This window comes from Amblyraja radiata, chromosome 25 (assembly GCF_010909765.2).
Source record: "Amblyraja radiata isolate CabotCenter1 chromosome 25, sAmbRad1.1.pri, whole genome shotgun sequence".
Lineage (NCBI taxonomy): Eukaryota > Metazoa > Chordata > Chondrichthyes > Rajiformes > Rajidae > Amblyraja > Amblyraja radiata.
Window position 1 is genome coordinate 35,630,466 of NC_045980.1, and position 21,284 is coordinate 35,651,749.

Genomic DNA, 21,284 nt, shown 5'->3' on the forward strand with positions numbered 1-21,284 from the left:
AATAGTGACAGTACTATTTTCTGACCGAAGAGTTGTCATGAATAATACACCATATCCCCTCTCGCCCACATATTGCCCCCCCTCTCCCCCACGGCCGCGTCTCGTCACCACTTTTGGAATACGCGACCGCAGCACTTCAGTCCTCGCGCATCTCATACGGCTTCCTACATGTACCTCAAACACCAACACACAAGACAGACATACAAGACTTGAATGCTGACCAACTTTCATTAGGACTGTCTTAGCAATAGACACAAACCACAGCTCGTCTTCACAAAGCTCAGTACGATACCGTTGGCTCCTTGTAGTGCGCTGGAAACAGTGCCGGGCACTGCGGCGGAGGAGGCGCGCACTATAAAAGCGGGTGCGTGCGGACGGGGCGCCATTTGCGGCGGAGGAGCTGAACTGTGCAGGAAGACAGCGGTAAGTGAAGTCATCGCGTGTGTTATCTGGGCTGCTAGGCCAGTAAATATTCACTTTGTTCAAGTTGGCGCGGTACGTGCAAAGGGAAATGTGTAGACATCTCCTGTCAAATGAACAAGCATTGGATCTGGATGTTAGTAGATGGTGCTGTAATCCGGGCGAGAGCAGCTCGGCGAACGATTAGCGACTGCGGAACCGTCAGACGCCGTGTGAAGGGCCCGCTCCGTGTGTCCGCGGACGCTGCTGTCCCGCCGCTTTACACCACGGGCTATGTGGTGCTGGATACTTGTGCGTGGTGCGGTGTTAGACGCGGTGGCGTTATGTTGGGTGTCCGAGCCGCGACTGCGGTGATGGAGGACAACAAGCCGCTAAGATGGCGGCTGGCCGTGACGCAGCGGTTGGTGTTGGGCGGGAACGTCTCGCGGTGTTTGGCCCCGGGGGGGCGGGGCGACGCCGACTACATGAGCCGCGCCATGCGTCACAATGGGCGGGATTTGTTGACGTGGCGTCGCCTTGGCCCCGCCTCCCTCCGCCCCGCCCCACATTAACTCTGATCGTTTAGTTGGTGAGTCGCCATTAAAAGCTGCAGGTTCATCTCTTTATGTAGTCGAATGCGGTTGTGGGTAGCCACGTGAAACCTTCAGTAAAGCCTTGCTGGGTGTTCCCGGGGTAGATGGTGCTCAAGGGTAAAGTTAACCATCTGTTTATCGTGAACTATTGAGGTTACCCAACAGAACTATCAAATTATGAACCAAGTTAACAGATTTTACTATACTCTGCTGGTTGGGTAGTAACTGTTTATCTTGTTTTGCAGAGCATGCAGATCTTTGTTAAAACCCTGACCGGCAAGACCATCACCCTTGAGGTTGAGCCCAGTGATACCATTGAAAATGTCAAGGCCAAGATTCAGGATAAGGAAGGAATCCCACCGGACCAGCAGCGTTTGATCTTTGCAGGCAAGCAATTGGAAGAAGGACGCACTCTGTCTGACTACAACATCCAGAAAGAATCTACCCTGCACTTAGTGTTGCGGCTGAGGGGAGGCATGCAGATCTTTGTGAAAACCTTGACCGGCAAGACCATCACCCTGGAAGTGGAGCCCAGTGACACCATTGAGAATGTAAAGGCCAAGATTCAAGATAAAGAAGGAATCCCACCTGATCAGCAACGTTTGATCTTTGCAGGCAAGCAACTGGAAGATGGCCGTACCCTTTCTGACTACAACATCCAGAAAGAATCTACCCTGCACTTAGTGTTGCGGCTGAGGGGAGGCATGCAGATCTTTGTGAAAACCTTGACCGGCAAGACCATCACCCTGGAAGTGGAGCCCAGTGACACCATTGAGAATGTCAAGGCCAAGATTCAAGACAAAGAAGGAATCCCACCTGATCAGCAACGTTTGATCTTTGCAGGAAAACAGTTGGAGGATGGTCGTACCCTATCCGACTACAACATCCAGAAAGAATCTACCCTGCACTTAGTGCTGCGTCTGAGGGGAGGCATGCAGATCTTTGTGAAAACCTTAACTGGCAAGACCATCACCCTGGAAGTGGAGCCCAGTGACACCATTGAAAATGTCAAGGCCAAGATTCAAGATAAAGAAGGAATCCCACCTGATCAGCAGCGTCTGATCTTTGCAGGAAAACAGTTAGAAGATGGTCGCACCCTATCAGACTACAACATCCAGAAAGAATCTACCCTGCACTTGGTTCTTCGTTTGAGGGGGGGCAATTGTTAACTGTTGTAATTGGCTTTTTTTTGTGGGTAGTATTCTTGCCTCTAGCGTAAAATGTTGATTAAAGTGTCTTCCCATGTCATTCAAAATAAAATTGTTGCAAGCTTATTGTATGGTTGCAAGTTCTTTGAATGGTTAGTGAAGTAGGCATATTAAAGGAAAACTAAGGAAGAGCTAATTGAAAATTAAATCATCATACAAAATAGTGCTATTGGATAGGGTTGGGACTTCATCTTCTTGCAATACAAATCAGTTTAATAAATTTATTTTTGCGCTTTCTACTGAACTTGGTATTTCTACTCTTTTTTTTAAGCAGCCAGTGGTTCTAATTTGCCTCAATATGACTGGGTCAGTGGCCATCAGATTGTTGCTATGCTGTTGAAGGGGTTGGACTGCAGTGTTATTGGGAGCAATGGATTGAAGACCTGAGTATATGGCATAAGTGTCATTATTGGCCATGTCTAACTGGAACCAGCCCTATTTTATTTTGCTTTGAAATTTCCAATTCATCAGATCCATGTCTGGTTTGGACCCTAACTTTAAATACATTTCCATTTCCAAAAGCAATTGCTTTTAACACTATGACAATTGCTTTGATTTTTCAGACAGTTTGTTAATGCTAGAAACGTACGTTTCAAGATGGAACAAATCAAACAATATGGGTGATATTGCTTGTTGGATGAGACTTGTGCAGTACGATGGGTGACTCTAGTCACGATCCTTCTTCAGACTGGCCGAAGGACCTGTTGCCACACTATATCCCTAATCTAAAACTAAAAAGATGTTTCCATACATGGGAGAGTAGGATCAGAGCTCAGAATAAAAGGACGTACCTTTGGAAAGGAGATGGGGAGGAATTTCTTTGGCCAGAGGGTGGTGAATCCGGAATTCATTGCTACACACAGGAGGGCAAGTTATTTGGTGTTTTTAAGGTGACGGGTTTTTGTTTAATATGGGCGTCAAAGGTTATGGGGAGAAGGCAGGAGAATGGGGTTGAGAGGGAAAGGGATCAGCCATAATTGAATGGCAAAGTAGACTCGATGGGAGAATTTTGGCCTAATTCTGCTCAGATGTCTTATGGTCTTCTCTGACATAAGGAAATGCAAGTAGCCACTTTGAGCAAATAGCAATTAGTCAACAGAGGACATTTATTGTCCCCCCAGACAACAACTCCACTGGTGGGTAAAGGGTTAATGTGGTAAACGACTTGATTGCCGTAGTCATTGGGAGCTATGCTCAGGATAGATGTGGGGAGTCCCCCCTTGTCAGCAGTGCTCAGGGTAGAGACGGGGAGCCTGCTTTAGACTAATCAGTTTTAAATACCTGGCTTGTGTAAGGGTTATGGTCCATGAAAAAGAAACATAGAAAATAGGCGTAGGAGTAGGCCACTTGGCCCTTCGAGTCAGCACCGCCATTCCATATGATCATGGCTGATCATCCAAAATCAGTACCCTTTTCCAGCTTTTTCCCCATATCCCTAGATTCCCTTAGCCCTAAGAGCTAAATCTAACTCTTGAAAACATCCAGTGAATTGGCCTCAACTGCCTTTTGTGGCAGAGAATTCCACGGATTCACAACTCGGGGCGAAAATGTTTTTCCTCATCTCAGTCCTAAATGGCCTACCCCTTATTCTTAAACTGACCTCCTGGTTCTGGACTCTCCCAATATTGGGAACATTTTTCCTGCATCTACCCTGTCTAATCCTCTCAGAATTTTATTTTACTATAAGATCACCTCCTGCAAATTCCAGCGAATACAAGCCCAGTAGATCCATTCTTTCATACGTCAGTCCTGCCATCCTGGGAATTAACCTGGTAAATCTGCACTGCACTCCCTCAATAGGAATAATGTCCTTCCTCAAATTAGGAGACCAAAATTGCACACAGTACACCAGGTGTGGTCTCACCACAAATTCTTGTAAGAGTCAGGATTACCATCCCCAATCTCTGCCACAAATAACCTGGATACTATTAACTGTCTCTGGACAGGCTGAAACTGAAATGGGTCAAATGCAGGCAAATGGGACGTGCTTAGATCTAGACTAGACTAGAAAGCCATGGACTGGGATCTGCTGTGGGATCAAATTGTAGGGTAGAATCCAAAGAAAATATGAAACTGCCATGCCCTTGATGAACCAGGATGAGTCCATCACTCTGTAGCCCCTTGCATCCATGTCCATTGGAATCACCATACCATGATGTAACCAGTCAAGATACTTCCTACAGTGTATCATCCACACCAATGGATGCGTCCATTTGAGCCAAGCTTGCTGAATCTAAGCTTGTGAGAAACTGGAGGTACTAGCACACCTTTGGAATTATGCCTATGCAATGTAGTGATCTGTGATATTATTGCCGAGGAATTTAAAACGTTCAACTTTCCATCCAATCCCATCAACAAAAACTGATGTGTTCTGGGTTCCCTTGAAGTAAATGGTGAACTCCTTGGCTTTGTTGCATTGAAAGGTAGTTGTGACACCATTCCAGCAGATTAATCACCACCTGTACATAGGAGTCATGGGGTGGTGCTGCAGTGGCTGACTCGCCAACAGTCTGTCTAGTAGTTTTCTTCATAGTTGGTTTCTAGTGTGTGTTAAATGTATGTTTGAGTGTTCTTTAGCTTTGTATTGTGTGGGGGGGGGGGAACTTTTTAAAACCTTTCCTTGACGAAGTTGCGATTTAAAAAAAATAAAAAATTCTTCACATGTATCTCCGTCCGCGTTGCAGCTTAATATCGAGGAGCTGGCGGCCTCTTGCAGGGGATCAACTTTGGGAGCTCCAGCTCCGGGACTTAACATAGTGGAGCTCGCTGTCCCTGGTGAGGGACCAGCTTCGGACGCGGCGGTTAGATCGCCCGGACTGGTTCGACTGGCCCGCCCGCGAGAGAATAAAGAGTAAGGAAGGTTAGACTTTATTGCCTTCCATCACTGAGGAATCTGGGGAATCTGCTGTGGTGGATGCTATTGTTAGCTTTTATGCAGTGTGCCTTGTTGCCTTTTTTAGTATGGCTGTATGGTAAATAGCCTCACTGTACCTTATTGGCACACGTGACAAAATACCCTTGTAATTTAACTAACCAATGTCATCTGAATTTATAGATGACCTGGGGCTGTGCTTAGACAGGGTGGAAAGAAAATATTGCAGGGGGCTGAGCACCTGTGTTAATGGTCAGTGCCAGGAGATGTTACTGATTTTTTTTAATTTTTATCAGCACATATATGGGAGGATGAGACTTAAATGGGCAATATGCACAATGTCTGAAAGGATGTGGCTGAGTTATATGGGGGAAATGTTCTTGTTAGGAAAAATGGAAGAAGGCTTTTAAAATAAAATGATATGAAATGTTATTTATAATCTGGACTTTCATCAGTAAAGATGTTGGCAATCATCAGATTATTTAAAAACTTAGCTAGGTTACTAATATTCCTCAGGGAGACAGCCTCTCATTCTTGCCTGGCCCTCGTGTAGATCCAGACATATTGTAACTGACTTACCTGCTGTCTAAAATAATTGAACAAGTCATTCAGGTCATGAACATAAAATATTGCATGATGAGTGTTTTATTTTGCCAGTGATGTTGAGAATAAAAGATAGAACATGCAAGATTTGAAAAATAAGTCAAGAGACCGTTCCACAATTAAGTGTGCTATTTCGGTTCTCATATTAGGCAGTCCTTGAAAATCAAGGATGACTAGTTTGGCCATCTCAAATCTCATGAAACAATGTGAGAACCATAGAATCTTCCACGGATGGGACAAGTAGTTGGGCCACTATGCACTTTCAATACATCCTGAATGCTCAAGGGGGTAGGGGTGTGTGGAGGGGAGGGGGGTTTGGGGGAGGGGAGGAGAGGGAGAAAAAGAGAGGAGGGGGGGAGAGAGGTGAGGGGGGTGGTTGAGGAGAGGAGGAGGAGAGAGGGGGGGGGGAAGAGGAGAGGAGGGGGCGGGAGAGGGGGGGTGATGGGGAGAGAGAGAAGGAGAGAGACGGGGGGAGAGAAAGAGGGAGAGAGAGAGAGGGTGCCTTTTACTTCAAACAACCATTTGCAGGCAGTGCTTTTTTCCTCAAACTAACCATATTTTCATTTTCAAACACATTATGGGTACTCACAGCTGTGGAGACATTTGTTCAGTGTTATTCAGAGCTCTGATTGAGGCACACCACTTGCAGAGACTGATTGAGGCACACCACTTGCAGAGACTGATTGAGGCACACTACTTCCTGGTTTTATAGTCCCTCTCCCTCCCTCCAGCGGGGGCAGCAGAGAGAATAATAATACATTTTATTTATGGGCGCCTTTCAAGAGTCTCAAGGACACCTTACAAAAATTGAGCATGTATAGGAAAAACATGTAAGGGGAATGAAATAAATAGTAGAGACATGACTAGTACACAAAGTAAAGACAGAATTCAATACAAAACACAGCATGAGGCAATTAATGCACAGATGAAAAGGGACGGGGACGTGGGGCTAAGGATAGGCAGAGGTGAAGAGATGGGTCTTGAGGCGGGACTGGAAGATGGGGAGGGACACGGAATTGCGGATCAGTTGGGGGAGGGAGTTCCAGAGCCTGGGAGCTGCCCTGGAGAAGGCTCTGTCCCCAAAACTGCGGAGGTTGGACTTGTGGATGGAGAGGAGACCGGCTGAAATATCAACAAACAACACTAGAACTGTCTGGAAAAAACTCCAGGAAATGACCAATTACAAAAAGACATCCACCCCCATCCCAGATAATGATCATCAACTCCCAGATAGATTGAACACTTTCTATGGCAGGTTTGAACAGTCTCCAGTCCCTCCACCATTGTCCCCCTCTCTTCCTCCACCTCCATTCCACATCCAGGATACCGAGGTGAGGACTACCTTCAGGAGACAGAAGAAAAATAAATCTGCAGGCCCAGACAACATCAGCCCAGCAGTGCTTCATCACTGTGCAGCAGAACTGGCCCCTGTATTCACCGGCATCTTCAACTCATCCCTCTGCCAATGTATAGTGCCATTGTGCTTCAAACAATCTACCATCATCCCTGTGCCCAAGTCCAACACATCATCCTGCCTCAATGACTATAGACCGATTTCCCTTACATCTGTGGCCATGAAGTCATTCGAGCGCATTATTCTTGCTCACCTCAAAACCAGCACTTCCTCCAATTTGGACCCACACCAATTCGCATACAGAGCCAATAGGTCAGTGGAAGACACAGTCAATCTGGCCATTCATCACACTCTGCAACACCTGGAAACCGCCAACACGTACGCCCGCATCCTGTTCATGGACTTCAGTTCGGCATTTAACTCCATCAACCCGGTTAAACTCTTCCATAAATTAACGGACATGAACATCGACCCCTGCATCTGTCACTGGATCTACAGCTTCCTTTGGAACAGACAACAGAGGGTGAAGATACATAACACAATATCTCACCCCCTGCACCTCAGCACAGGAGCCCCTCAGGGCTGCGTCTTGTCTCCCTGGTTATTCTCACTCTACACAAACCAATTCACATCCCAGCATAGTTCAGTTAAAATTTATAAATACGCAGATGACACAACCATCATAGGTCTCATCTCGAACAATAATGAAACAGAATACCGCACTCAAACACACAAAGCAGTCACTTGGTGCACAGATAATAACCTCTTACTCAACACATCAAAAACACACGAACTCATCATTGATTTCAGACGTAAGGCACAACCCAAGACCCCCCTACTCATCTCAGGCGAACCCATATCCACCACTGACTCATACAAATTTCTTGGCACTCACATAAGCAATAACCTCAAATGGAAAATCAATTCAAATCACATCTACAAAAAAGCCAACCAAAGACTCTTCTTCCTCCGCCAGCTCAAGAAGTTTAGAGTAAGGAAACACCTCCTAATCAAATTCTACACAGCCATCATCCAAAGCATGCTCACTTCATCAATTAGTCTGGTTCAGCAGTTTAGACACTCACTCCCGTAATAAATTACAACGCATAGTTAACAAAGCATCCAAAATCATCAGCACTCCCCTTCCATCAATAGAATCACTCCATCACAAACGGTCTGTGTCAAGGGTGAAGAAAATCATCTCTGATCCCTCCCACCCAGCTCACCACATCTTCCACCTGCTGCCATCAGGAAGGTGCTACAGCTCACTGTCCGCCAAGACATCTCGATTTAAAAACAGTTTTTACCCACACGCAATCTGAATTCTGAACACACTATGATAACAGCACATATCCTCCCCATGCATGTACTGTATATTGTATGATGTTGTGTTTTATATTATGTTTGACGGGAATCAGCCTACCTTGTAACATCCTGTACTGAACCTGAATTCCACCAGCTTGACTGTGTGGTCATTAAATAATCTAATCTAATCTCTGTCATTTTTCATCGACGGGAAAAATCCTCGGCACACATGCGGCGGAGGGGGGCTCTGAGCGAGGTGGCCAAAAATGACGGCCGTAAGTGGCGGCGTTCTCTCGGAAATCGCAGCACAGAAGGCCAAAAGTGGTCAAGAACAGAGATTTAGTAATATAGATATACAAAACAGTGCAACACCATCACCATAATTAAAACAAAATAAGAAAAACAGCAATCAAAATAAAATAATAAAGTAGATAGGAGGGGAAAAAAGAAGTAAATAAATTAAAAAATTGGAATAAAACCGTGTGGTTCACTTAACAAATTAAAAAAAGAAAAAACATTACATTGATTAGTTATCTGGAGATAATTCAATATTCATACAAACATACCATCTAGTTCTATATAATGCAATCTTCCCATATCTAGCTCGGCATTTATCTAATTGGTGTCTTACTCCTGCACCTATTTTCTATGTTTCTATTGCCTCTGTAATATGGACTGTCTTCAAGACGTCACAATTAACTTCCATGTCCTTCTCCAATTAGCATCCATGTCCTTCTCCAAAGTAAATACTGGTGATAAATAATCATTCAACACCTCGCTTATCTCCTGTGGCTCCACGTGTACATGAACTTGTTATAGAGTCACACAGCACAGAAACAGGCCCTTCAGCCTAACTCGTTCGTGTCACAACAAAGCCAGTCCCATGTGCTTGTGTTTAACCCTTATCCCTCTGAACCTTCCTATCCATGTATCTTTGAAATGCTGTTATAGTATGTGCCTCAACTACCTCCTCTGGCAGTTCATTCCATACATCCACCAGCCTCTGAGTGGAAGAAATTGCCCTTCAGGTTTATATTACATCTTGTCCCTAACCTGGGTAAAAGATTGCATTTTAACTATTCCTCTCAATATTTTATACTCCTTTAAATATCACCGTTCAGCCTCCTGCACTCCAAGGAATAAGTCCTTACCTGCCTCACTTCTCCCTATTTCTCAGCCGTTCAAGTCCTGGCAAAATCCTTGTAAATTTTCTCTGCACACATTCCAGCTCAATGGCATCCTTCCTATGACAGGGTGACCAAAACTAAACACCATACTCTTAAGTGCGAATCATTTTGGGGCTGTATTCTCTGCCTAATAACTTGCTCTTAATGTACTTGCAGAATCCCTTTGAATTCTTCTTTACCTTATCTACCAAAGATATCTGTTCCCTCCTAATTTCCCATTTAAGTGTACTCCTGCACCCTCTAAACTGTAAGAGATGCATTTGATCTTGGTTGCCTAGATTTGACGTGCCTCATCTTTCTTGACCAGAGCATCAATACCTATTGTCATCCAGAAATCACCTACTCCAGCCAGCCTTACCCTTCACTCGCGCAGAAACATTCCTGGCCTGAACTCATATTTAAAAGCCTCCTATTTGCCTAATGTCCCTTTGCCTGTAAATAACCCTCTCCAATCAACTTCTGAAAGTTCCTGTCCAATTCCATCAAAATTAGCCTTGCCCCAATTTAAAAGCAACTAATAGACCATAAAAATCATAAACATATTTAAAAAATCATGATCAGTATGATGGTACCATCACATGCCCTAACATATTTCCCAAGAGGAGGCCAGAATTTGCTCCTTCTCCAGTTGGGCCATCTACATGCTGATGGAGAAAATTGTCTTGAACACTGTAACACAATCATGCAAGCCTTTAGCACAATTGAATTCCCAGTTGATATTTGGACAATTAATATCTCCACTATTATAGCCCTCTTTCTTTGCAGCTAACTGTGATCTCCCTCCATGTCTCTTATGGGGTTTAAAAAATATATATAAATAATGAAACGCTGAAAGATGTTGGTGTTTAAAAGAATCTGGGTCTCCTTTGTCACAAATCACCAAAGGTTCATCCGCAGGTTGAACACGGATTTGGAAAATGGGTATGTTGCCTTTACAACATTCAGCACTCAAGTCTTCTTGCACTAATGTGATTGTATAGGTCACAGACACTGCATGGAATATTGGCTCCAGGTACAAGCACTGCTTGTCCCCTGAAAACCAGAGACTGGGAGGATGGAGCCAGCGATGGGCAAGAAGCAAGGCCGGTAGGAGAGAGACCGAGATCTGGTCTAGGCTCCCCAGCAAAGATTATAGAGGATTCTTCAGTCTGAAGAAGGGTTTCGGCCCGAAACGTTGCCTATTTCCTTCGCTCCATAGATGCTGCTGCGCCCGCTGAGTTTCTCCAGCAATTTTGTGTACCTTCGATATTCCAGCATCTGCAGTTCCCTTTTGAACAAGATTATAGAGGAGCTTGCTCCCCAGTGACGCCACCCCCCGCATGACTACTCCCCCCCCCCCCGGGATCCCTCTCAACTCGTGACTCCTCCCCCGCATGGCTCCTCCCCGGTGACCCCTCCCCGCGCGTGACTCCTCCCCCGGGTGACTCCTCCCCCCGGGTGACAGCCGGCGGTTGGGCGGCGCGAGCCACAGCAGTTGGAGTTTGGAGGATGAGGGTCCGCGCGTGGACACTGGCCGTGGCTGGAGCGCTGCTGGTCGTGGCCGGCACCGTGTTGCTGCTGGTCTTTCCGGCCATCATGCATCGGCAAGTGAAAGCGGTGAGTTTTGCCGTTGCGTTTCTCTGAGCGCATCTTAATTTTAGATGTTAATTCTCCTCCTATTCAACTTTAGGCGCAACAACTAAATATTAAGCTCCCCACGATTTGGTTTCGACGTTTCAACTGGTCAGCCAGATTTAACTCCGACACTTGCTTTCGGTTTTTGCTACTTGAGGCCCATAGTCTTCACCAAAGCTCCTCTATAATCTTTGGTCTTCACCCTACTATAGTTACCCAACCAGACGCAACTAAATTTAAGGTAGCTATTTTTCTCCAAGAACCCTCTTTTGCTTAAGTCCACCCTCCGCCAGCTCCAATTTAAATTCCACTTGGAATATTTCTGGAGGACCAAGAAACCAAGAATAGGAATATTAATTTTGCTCTTGAGTCACTTCAAGTTTAATTTGCTATTGTTGATGTGACTCCCGGCATGTAGTGTAGTCAGTCTTTGAATAATTTGGGCTGGCATGCATGGTTTGTATGTAATTGAGCTGAAAGATGTATTCATGTTAATAAAAAAAATATTGGTTTGCCTGAGGCTGAATATGCTGGCACTAATAACTCCTGTTTACTCCACAACACTCCTGCATTATATTCACCCATGCTTTGATCCTCCAATGGGATAAAAATAACAGTTGGTCTCCAGCATCAAAGCTTCCAGTAACATCCTATTCACGCCTTGAGAGAATGGCTTCAGTGTTCTTGGAATTAGTAACCTACTTATTGGAATTAGTGCCCTACTTTAAAGCTGTTTGAGGGATTTGGTGCATTTGCTCTTTAGTCTCTGGGAAGTGCATAAGCATTAGTTCAGTAAATGCCTGTCAGACAACTCCCTACTTGGGTTTACAAAGAAAGCTGGAGAAACTCGGCGGGTGAGGCAGCATCTATGGAGAGAAGGGCGTGATGCACGGAGTAGCTCAATCCTTCTGGAGTACAAGGCAGCTTCCGGCATACACTAGTAACACACAAAACACGTACCTACTTACTTGTTAAAAAAACGCCAAAATGGTCAATTTTTGCACTGCAAAAAAATGAGGAAATGGGGGTAAGCGTGAGAGAAAACCTCTAAAATCACTGCTGCGCACCGACTTGCGAAAGAGCAGCGTGCCGGCGGATTGAGAACAAGCCCTGGCCCACGACCACCCAGGGCTGAAGGGAGACTGAGCGCTCTGAACCCGAGCACCAAGGTGTAAGCAGCCGAAGCAGCAGATCACTCGGGACAGCCGCCACTCCTCTCCCTCCCCCCCGGTCAGCGCTATCCAACCACGGCCGCCCTCCTCCCCGTCTCCCCCTGTGCGGCCGCACTGTGGGTCGACAGTGCCCACACACATGGGGCCAGGTGTAGCGGGGCCACGGCTCCGGGCAGCGGACACACGGGGCCATAAACCCGTCAATGTCCCTGTCAGCAGCAGCAGAGTTGGGGACAGTCTGTTCCCTCCGCCCACCCAGAGTCACTGGCCGCGCTGTACCGGACCCCGACACCCACACCGGGGTGATGCACACCCTGGACCTCGACCTCCACCCCGTGCCGGGCTGTCTGTAGCCCCGCCACCGCATTTCAGCAGCCAAACACCGGCCGCGGTGGACAGACGTCCCAGGGTCCGTGAGTGTGGAAACCAGTCAGCGTGGAGTCCGGATGCTGGGACAGAAGACGGGCCCGCTGTACTGGCAGCCATAGTAAGTGCTTACCTGACGTTCACTGCTTGTACCCCAGAAGGCGTTGCGTGGCATTAGTATGGAATAATATGAGAGATACAGAGAGAGAGAGAGAGCGAGAGATTGACAAAGAAAGAGAGAGAGAGAGAGAAATAGACACAGAGAGACGTACAGAGAGAGAGTGAGACGGAGAGAAAGACAAACAGAGACCGAGAGACAGACAGACGGAGACAGACAGAGAAAGACATTAAATTTATAAAACTGACACTTCTTTATTTTTTCCTAGGGCCCGTAAAATGTGCCAAATATATAATGTGGCCCTCGTATTGAAAAGTTTGGAGGCCCCTGCTTTCAAGCAACATGTGCTAACCATAAAACTGCATGTTGGAAATCAGAAGGTGCCGGAACTACACACGCTGACAATATTTCCAGCGGGTTCTGTTTCATTGCATGCTTACAGAGGTAGATTGACCTGTCCCACTACTGCATAGTTTCTGGTTATAAATTTGCATTGCACCAACTTACTAAATTAGGTTTAACACTAATCAAGAAGTAAAAACAAGGATCTGCAGATGCTGGTTTCCAAAAAAGGCACAAAGCACTGGAGTAACTCAATTGGTGATGAATAGGTGACGTCTGATTCTGAAGAGGGGTCCCAACCCAAAACTTTGTCTATTCATGTTCTCCAGAGGTGCTGCTTGACCCGCTGAGTTACTCTCGCACTTTGTGTCTTTTTTAATTCTAATCAAGTATTCTAAGTAGGGACACATATTCAAGAGAAACTAGTGCATAGATGGAAGTGTATTGTTCTCCGTACTTTAAAGAGTCAAGCAAAAGGATTTGTAGATTTAAAGTTAAATGTAAGAGGGATCAGAAAGCAAAAGAACTGTCTTCCAGCAGAGAATCGTAGAATAGTAAAGCACAGAAACGGGCCCTTTCAGCACACCTTGTCCATACCATCTGCATTAGGCATGCATCCTACTATGCCTTTCCTGAGAAACAGTCCAAATGCCTTTGAAGCGTTTAAAATTTTTTTTTTTAAAGAGGCTGTTAAAGGAGCTGGAGATCAAAGATCCGCTCTATGATCTTTGCTGCAGATGCAGGAATCTTGAGCAAAACTCTACGCTGAAGTAACTAGGCGGGTGGAACTGCTTCTGCAAAATTTGGAAATATTGTAATGGTCATATGTCTTTTGAGAAGGTGTCATTCAATTTGATGTTTAATGTTATATTTGCACCAACTGTGCTTGTCATGTCCATATTTGTCATGTGTAGAATGTTCAGATTGACCCAGCAAGTGGTATGGCGTACACCATGTGGCGTGATATTCCCGTTCCCTTCTACATGTCACTCTACTTCTTCGAGGTTAAAAATCCACAGGAAATTCTACGTGGTGAAAAACCAGTTTTGGTTCAGCGTGGGCCTTATATTTACCGGTAAGTGTCTCAATCAGTTATTTAATTTAAATTTTGGTATTTCTGTTTTGTGAAGTTTCAATAGAGCCATGAGTGTTTTATTGTCATATGTCCCAAACAGTGCTATGAAATAGTAAGATTAAATGAGAACTTACCAGTTTGAAGTTTGATCTTTATTTTATGAGGAGTTACATCGAGGGACTACGTGAAGAAGGCCGTCCAGGCGCATGCGCGTCAAACTTCAAAGCAGCGGTGTGAAATCACAGATGATATACTCCGAAGCATAATAGTAAGCTACGTGATACAAACTTAACTTACCTTTGATCTTATTAGGGTTGGAGCGGAGGGCACGTAGTCCCTCGACGTAACTCCTCATAAAATAAAGATCAAACTTCAAACTGGTAAGTTCTCGTTTAATCTTACTATTTTACTTCGGAGTCACGTGAGTGACTACGTGAAGATTTTAAAGCTTATGTGATTTCAGGCCGTAGATTGGGTTCCGGCGTATCACTGCATTTTGCTTGACTCTATGAGTGAAAAACAGTCAATAACATGCAAACCATCATACTTGTTTAATTAATTAATGGTTTATTTTATGGTAAAACATTATGTGTCCCATTTTAATCTCTAGAGACATTTAATACTGAATTCAAAATGGTACCACCAAATACACCAGGGTCTGCAATTTCTTTGTGATAATACTTGTGCAACATCCTTTCATTTTCCCAACCTGCAGCCTCAAGGATATGGTCTATTGGAACGTCCAAATCCTTGGCGGCCAATGTTGCCGCCGCCCTGGTGGAATGAGGTTTAAATTTGTCAGTATCAATTCCTGCATCCAATAGCACCTTCTTCAGCCATCTTGAAATTGTTTGTGTTGTCACTTTTTTGTGTGGCTTTTATGGCTGATGAATAATCCAGATTCTACACCTCTAAGATGTTTGGTAGTCTCAATGTAGTATTTTAAATATGTAACTACACAAAGTCTTTGATCTGCAGGATATGCTGAAAATCAATTTACACCCCGAGATTCCTGGTCTGCTCTAATTTAGCAGGTCATAGACATAGAATGTAATTTCCTCTGTTTTCATTCCCATTCTGTCTATCCTTAACTTGTGTAATGTTTGTACTCTTTGAGCTGATACCAAAGCCCTTAACATGATTACTTTTATCGTAATTTTGTCTAACGACAAATTTGAGATGGGATCCCAATCCCTAAGTAGCATTAAAGATGCTCTCCATGTATCTACAAGTCAAAGGGTGTGATCCAAGAACTTGATGTTCCGATGGTCTCGATAAGTATGCCGACAAAGCATTCCTTGCTGTGTTGATCACACTATAGCTTAAATTATCATCAAAATGTAATTTTGACAAATTGCTACAACATCTGAAGCGTCTGCAGTGTGGTGAGAAATATTTTGTGTTGAAGAAACTGTTCCCATTTCTTAATGTAAGAAATGTACTGCTTCTAGGTACTTTTTAGAATCTGCAAATCAATACGATCATGTAAAGGATAAAATTCACCAGTTACAGGGTGCACAAGTAGGTTTTCTTGTCTAATAGCAGCACAATGGAATATGTAAACATAGTACTTTGTAATATATACATATAGTGCAAAGACAAAACCAATGCCCCAAAGTCTCTATAGTTCAAAGCTTATATGGAGGTTGAAGTGCTTAATAGCCTGATGGCTGTAGGAAAGAAGCTGTTCCTGTCCCTGGACATGACAGTTTTCAGGCTCCTATATCTTTTTCCCAATGGCAGGAGTGAAATGAGTGTGTGGCCAGGGTGGTGTGGGTCTCTGATGTTGGTGGCTGCCTTTTTGAGGCAGAGACTCCAGTAAATCCCAACGATGGTGGGGAGATGAAAGGCCGTGGTGGAGGATTCAAGAGAATCCTCTCTGACATACCGAATCTCTGCAATCTTCTCGGCAAGTGGAGGTATTGATGGGCTTTCTTTATATTGTATCAGTGTGCTGGGTCCAGGAAAGATCTTCAGAGATGTGCATGACCAGGAATTTGAAGCTTTTGAATCTCCACCATCGTCCTGTCGATACAGATTGGTTTGTGTGGCTTCATCTTCCTCTTCCAAAGTCCACAATCAGTTCCTTAGCCTTATTGTGTTGGCACCTTTTGGTCAGTCGGTCGATCGATCTCCTTTCTATACTCTGACTCATCATCAGTAATTTGTCCAACAATGGTGGTATTGTCGACAAACTTGAAGATGCAGTTCACACTGTCTGGCTACGTAGTCGTGTGTATAGAGTGGGTAAAACATGGGGCTGAGTTTTACTGTACAAAGTGTATTTTGTACTTTGGAGATTTACAATTACAGCACCAGGTGTAAACATGGTTGAGGGTCCCATGTGATACCATGCTTCACTGGTTCCAGGGTGAGAGGCATCCTAAATCTGACTTTGTACACCTGTGTACAATTGATGTGGGAGAGAGAGAGAGAGAGGCAATGGATACATTTAATGTGTACCATGTTGGGAATAACATAGAAAGGTGCTCATCCCTGGAACACTTGGATAAGAGAGACACATATGTCAGACTCCTATTCATAGACTACAGCTCTGCCTTTAACACCATTACACCATCCAAGCTCATCATCAAACTCGCGGGAATTGGAGTCAGCTCTCATCTCTACGACTGGATCCTCGACTTCCTGACCAACAGCCCCCAATCAGTGAGGATAGGGGATAAATCATCCTCTATGATAATCCTCAACACTGGTGCTCCGCAACAATATGTTCTCGGCTCTCTTCTTTGCTCCTGCCATGACTCTGCAGCCATGTACAAATCTAATTCAATTTACAATTTCACAGACGACACCACCATTGTGGGTGTGGGCTGGATGACAAATAATGATGAGATGGAATACAGGAAAGAGTTTGAGAACCTGGTGTCGAGTCAACAACTTTTCTCTCAATGAATGAATGAATTAATAATGTTTTTAAGAAGGAACTGCAGATGCTGGAAAATCGAAGGTACACAAAAATGCTGGTGAAACTCAGCGGATGCAGCAGCATCTATGGAGCGAAGGGGATAGGCAACGTTTCGGGCCGAAACCCTTCAGGATTTTAATAGTCTGATGGCTGTGGGGAAGTAGCTATTCCTGAACCTGGATGTTGCAGATTTCAGGCTCCTATACCTTCTACCTGAAGGCAGCGGAGAGATGAGTGTGTGGCCAGGATGGTGTGGGTCCTTGATGATGCTGCCAGCCTTTTTGAGGCAGCAACTGTGGAAAGATCCCCTCGATGTAGGGAGGTCAGAGCCGACGATGGACTGGGCAGTGTTTACAACTTTTTGCAGCCTTTTCCGCTCCTCTGCGCACAAGTTGTCGAACCAAGCCACGATGCAACCGGTCAGCATGCGCACATACTGTGCACCTGTAGAAGTTCAAGAGAGTCCTCTTTGACATGCCGACTCTCCGTAATCCTCTTAGGAAGTAGAGGCGCTGATGTGCTTTCTTTATAATTGCATCAGTGTTCTGAGACCAGGAGAGATCTTTGGACATATGCACGCACAGGAATTTGGAGCTCTTGACCCTTTCCACCATCGACCCGTTGTTATAAACGGGACTGGGTGTCCCGATCCTACCCCTTCCAAAGTCCACAATCAGTTCCTTGGTTTTGCTGGTGTTGAGAGCCAGGTTATTGTGCTGTCACCATTTGGTCAATCGGTCGATCTCACTTCTATATGCTGACTCGTCTCCATCAGTGATACGTCCCACAACAGTGGAGTCGTTGGTGAACTTGATGATGGAGTTTGCACTATGACTGGCTACGCAGTCATGAGTATAGAGTGAGTACAGCAGGGGACTGAGCACGCATCCTTGAGGTGCTCCCTTGCTGATTATTATCGAGGCTGACACATTTCCACCAATACGAACAGACTGTGGTCTGTGAATGAGGAAGTCGAGGATCTAAAGTCTGAGAGCTTGGTAATCAGCTTGGAGGGGATGATTGTATTAAATGCCGAGCTGTAGACAATGAATAACAGCCTGACATATGAGTTTTTGTTGTCCAAGTGGTCTAGAGCGGAGTGGAGAGCCAGCGAGATCGCATCCACGGTTGATCTGTTGTGGTGGTAAGCGAACTGCAGTGGGTCCAGATTTTTGTTGAGTATGAGTTGATTTGCTCCGTGATCAGCCTCTCAAAGCATTTCATCACCACAGACGTTAGTGCCACTGGTCGATAGTCATTGAGGCACGTCACCTCAGAAGTGAGAGGTTGAAAATGTCCGTAAAAACTCCAGCCAGTTGGTCCGCACAGGTTTTTAGAATACGACCGGGTATACCATCAGGTCCAGGAGCTTTCCGAGGGTTCACCCCTCTGAGGATTTTCTGACGTCGACCTCGGTGACTGTGACCGAAATACCATCGGTATCTGTGGTTAAGTTCTCATCGGTATCTGTGGTTAAGTTCTCATCGGTATCTGTGGTTAAGTTCTCATCGGTATCTGTGGTTAAGTTAACCCAGGCATATTCTGTTCTGTGTTTTTTTTCCAAGGATTGCAAGTTTTGCTCACATCTACACGAGTCTGCAGTATTTCAGTTATCGGTTATCAGTTACCACCATACGAGGCACCAGCAGTATTTCATTTTTCAGCTACATGAGTTAGCAGTATATTTCCTCCTATCAGTAATTTTAAAGCTACATAAGCAATTAAGCAAGAATACTGAAATGGTCAAGTATCCCATCATGCAAGGTAATTCTAGCTAATAGCGATTAACTCTTTCAAGTACTTTGGGATGCAGACCATCTGCCCTGGGGATTTATCTGCTTTCAGTTCCAAAAGTTTACCTAACACCATTTTCTAACGAATGTGGATTCCCATCAGTTCCTCCCTCCCTCCCTCCCTCAGGATACTCGGTCTCCTAGTATTTGCGGGGGATTGTTTGTGTCTTCTTCAGTGAAGACAGAACCATGGTACTCATTTAACTGTTCTGCCATTTCCTTGTTTCCCAATATAAATTCACCTGTCTCTGACTATAAGGGACCCACATGCATCTTTGCTAATCTTTTCCTTTTTACATACCAATAGAAATTTTCCCAGTCAGTTTTTATATTACCCGCAAGCTTTCTCTCGTGCTCTTTTTTCCTCTTAATTAACCCCTTTGTTCTCCTCTGAATTCTAAATTTCTCCCGGTGCAAGCTATCCACATCCGTTGGTTTCAGGCAGCCAGTGATACATCTGCAGCTGTCATTAAGGGCGGCATCAACTTTCTTCGCATGAGATGATCTCTCCCATAAAGGACAAGCATACTCTGCAGCAGAGTAGCACAGTGCAAGAGCAGTTAATCGCAGTGTTAATGCATTTGTACCCCACGACGAGTTTTCCAGCATACGTAGGAGGCTGTTCCTCGTACTCACTTTGCCCTTTTCCCTTTCGACGTGTTGCTTGAAGGAGAGGATTCGGTCCAGAGTGACCCCCAAGGTAGACGGGGTAGTCACAATGTTTTCCAAGTTTCAGCAGAAAGTACATGGTAAGGTTAGGCAGTAACAGTTATAAAGAGGAAAGAGCACTTTAGTCAGGACTGATGCTTTAGTCCAGTAGTTTCCTGTCTTGGTTACAGGAACATTGGCCATGGGTGAATGAGGTAGGGGGATTGTGAGATATTAATGTGGAGGTCATTTAAGAAAGTTCCCTGGCATGCTGTAAAGCTGTTCGTTGTGCGGGGATAGACTCTTCTCCATGAAGGAGTAATCTGTGGTGCCATCAAGTAGGGATGATGTGTATGTCAGTGAGTGTGGACAAGTGGAGATTTTGTTCAGTGCTTGGAGCCATTACTAAAATCAATGGAAACTAAAGAATGTAAAGTGATTAAAACAGGAGAGAGCGGTAAGAGAAAAATATTCCAGCTAAAAGATTTCAAAGTGGGAATCTAAATGTTCTTTGTCCAAAAACTCAGGCTGAAAGGAATGAAGTGAATTGGGGGAAATGTGATTGAAAGTGTGGTAACATAACCAACACTGACACAAACGTTTTGGGTCGAGACCTCTTGATGTGCAGTCAAATGCTCTGCCACTGAACTATACCCCCGACGGTTGTGGGACATGTGGCTGCTCCATTGTTCTTGATATGACTGCAGAGTTCATAGATTGTGGGATGTGGTGGGATGCCTTTGCTAAGGTTCCATGATCATATCTATTGTAAGCAACCAATCATTCTGAGGCATAGTAGACTAAAGGGCCTGTCCCGCTTTCACGACCTAATTCACGACCTCTGCCGAGTTTGCCCTTGACTCATACTTGCAGCATGGTCATCACGAGGTCGTAGGTAGGGCATAGGTGGGTTGTGATGCTGGTCGTAGGTACTCGTGGCATCAAATAGGTTAGATTTTTCTAGCCTGATGAAAAATGTGCTCGTAAAAAGGTCGTGAAAGCAGGGCAGGCCCTTAAATCAACGTGAAAGAAGTTTGGCAAGTGTTCCCTGGAATGTGGTTCACCATGACTTCTTCGGTTAATTGGCTACTGTTTGCCCTGGTGTGGTAGAATCTTGGAAGAGTTGATGGGAATGTGGGTAGGATAAAATTGGATTAGTATATATATGCTGACTGCTGTGAAAGATCTTGTTTCTATGCTATACAAATCTCTGATACCAAAAACAATGCTACACGATTAGGTGGTAAATGGACTAAAGATTTCTTGATTGTTGATGAGGAAAAGCAATATGTTGACACATTGGTGTGAGGCTTTTGTACCGCCTGCCCAATGGTGGCAGCAAGAAGAGGGCAAAGCTTAGATGGTGGGCATCATTTAAAATGGATGCCGGTCAGTCTAGCCTTCTTGCCCAAACCAACATGACCTAATGTCTTAATAAATGCTTTACAGAGGAAAGGATTCTCATTCAGTGCAAGGTTGATCAGGTTGGACCTGCGTGCCTACATTTGAGGATCTTAAATTGACTACAGCAAAAGTGGATACATTGACTGTAATCAGCCTACATATCCTGGATTCTGGAGAGATCCTAGAGGATTGAGAAATTTACTAATGTCATGCCAAATGGAGGGAGAAACAGCAGGAAATTATAGTGCAGGTAATCTCATATTGGCCATTAGAAAACTGCTGAAATCCAATATGGAGAAAATAGT

General features: G+C 44.8%; 2 protein-coding genes across 6 annotated transcripts in view; both read left to right on the plus strand.

Moving 5' to 3' along the window:
- The first annotated feature begins 288 nt into the window (after positions 1-288).
- ubc (ubiquitin C) lies at positions 289-2,266 on the plus strand. Its single transcript, XM_033043861.1, has 2 exons — positions 289-423; positions 1,238-2,266. The coding sequence occupies exon 2, from the start codon at positions 1,241-1,243 to the stop codon at positions 2,159-2,161; it is 921 nt and encodes a 306-aa protein (XP_032899752.1). The 5' UTR covers positions 289-423; positions 1,238-1,240; the 3' UTR covers positions 2,162-2,266.
- Positions 2,267-10,952: 8,686 nt separating this feature from the next.
- scarb1 (scavenger receptor class B member 1) overlaps positions 10,953-21,284 on the plus strand; it is a 40,162-nt gene continuing 29,830 nt past the window's right edge. For 2 of the 5 annotated variants that reach the window (XM_033043865.1, XM_033043864.1), the window contains exons 1-3: positions 10,978-11,117; positions 13,060-13,235; positions 14,048-14,208. In XM_033043865.1, the coding sequence (XP_032899756.1) occupies positions 13,224-13,235; positions 14,048-14,208 (173 nt within the window). In that variant the 5' untranslated portion in view covers positions 10,978-11,117; positions 13,060-13,223. Of the gene's footprint in view, positions 11,118-13,059; positions 13,236-14,047; positions 14,209-21,284 lie in introns of all 5 variants that reach the window. The other 3 variants (XM_033043866.1, XM_033043863.1, XM_033043862.1) reach the window with 2 other exon arrangements.

Bases quoted from the DNA above. Each gene is read 5' to 3' on its own strand.
- ubc (XM_033043861.1), top strand. From the start codon at position 1,241: ATGCAGATCTTTGTTAAAACCCTGACCGGCAAGACCATCACCCTTGAG.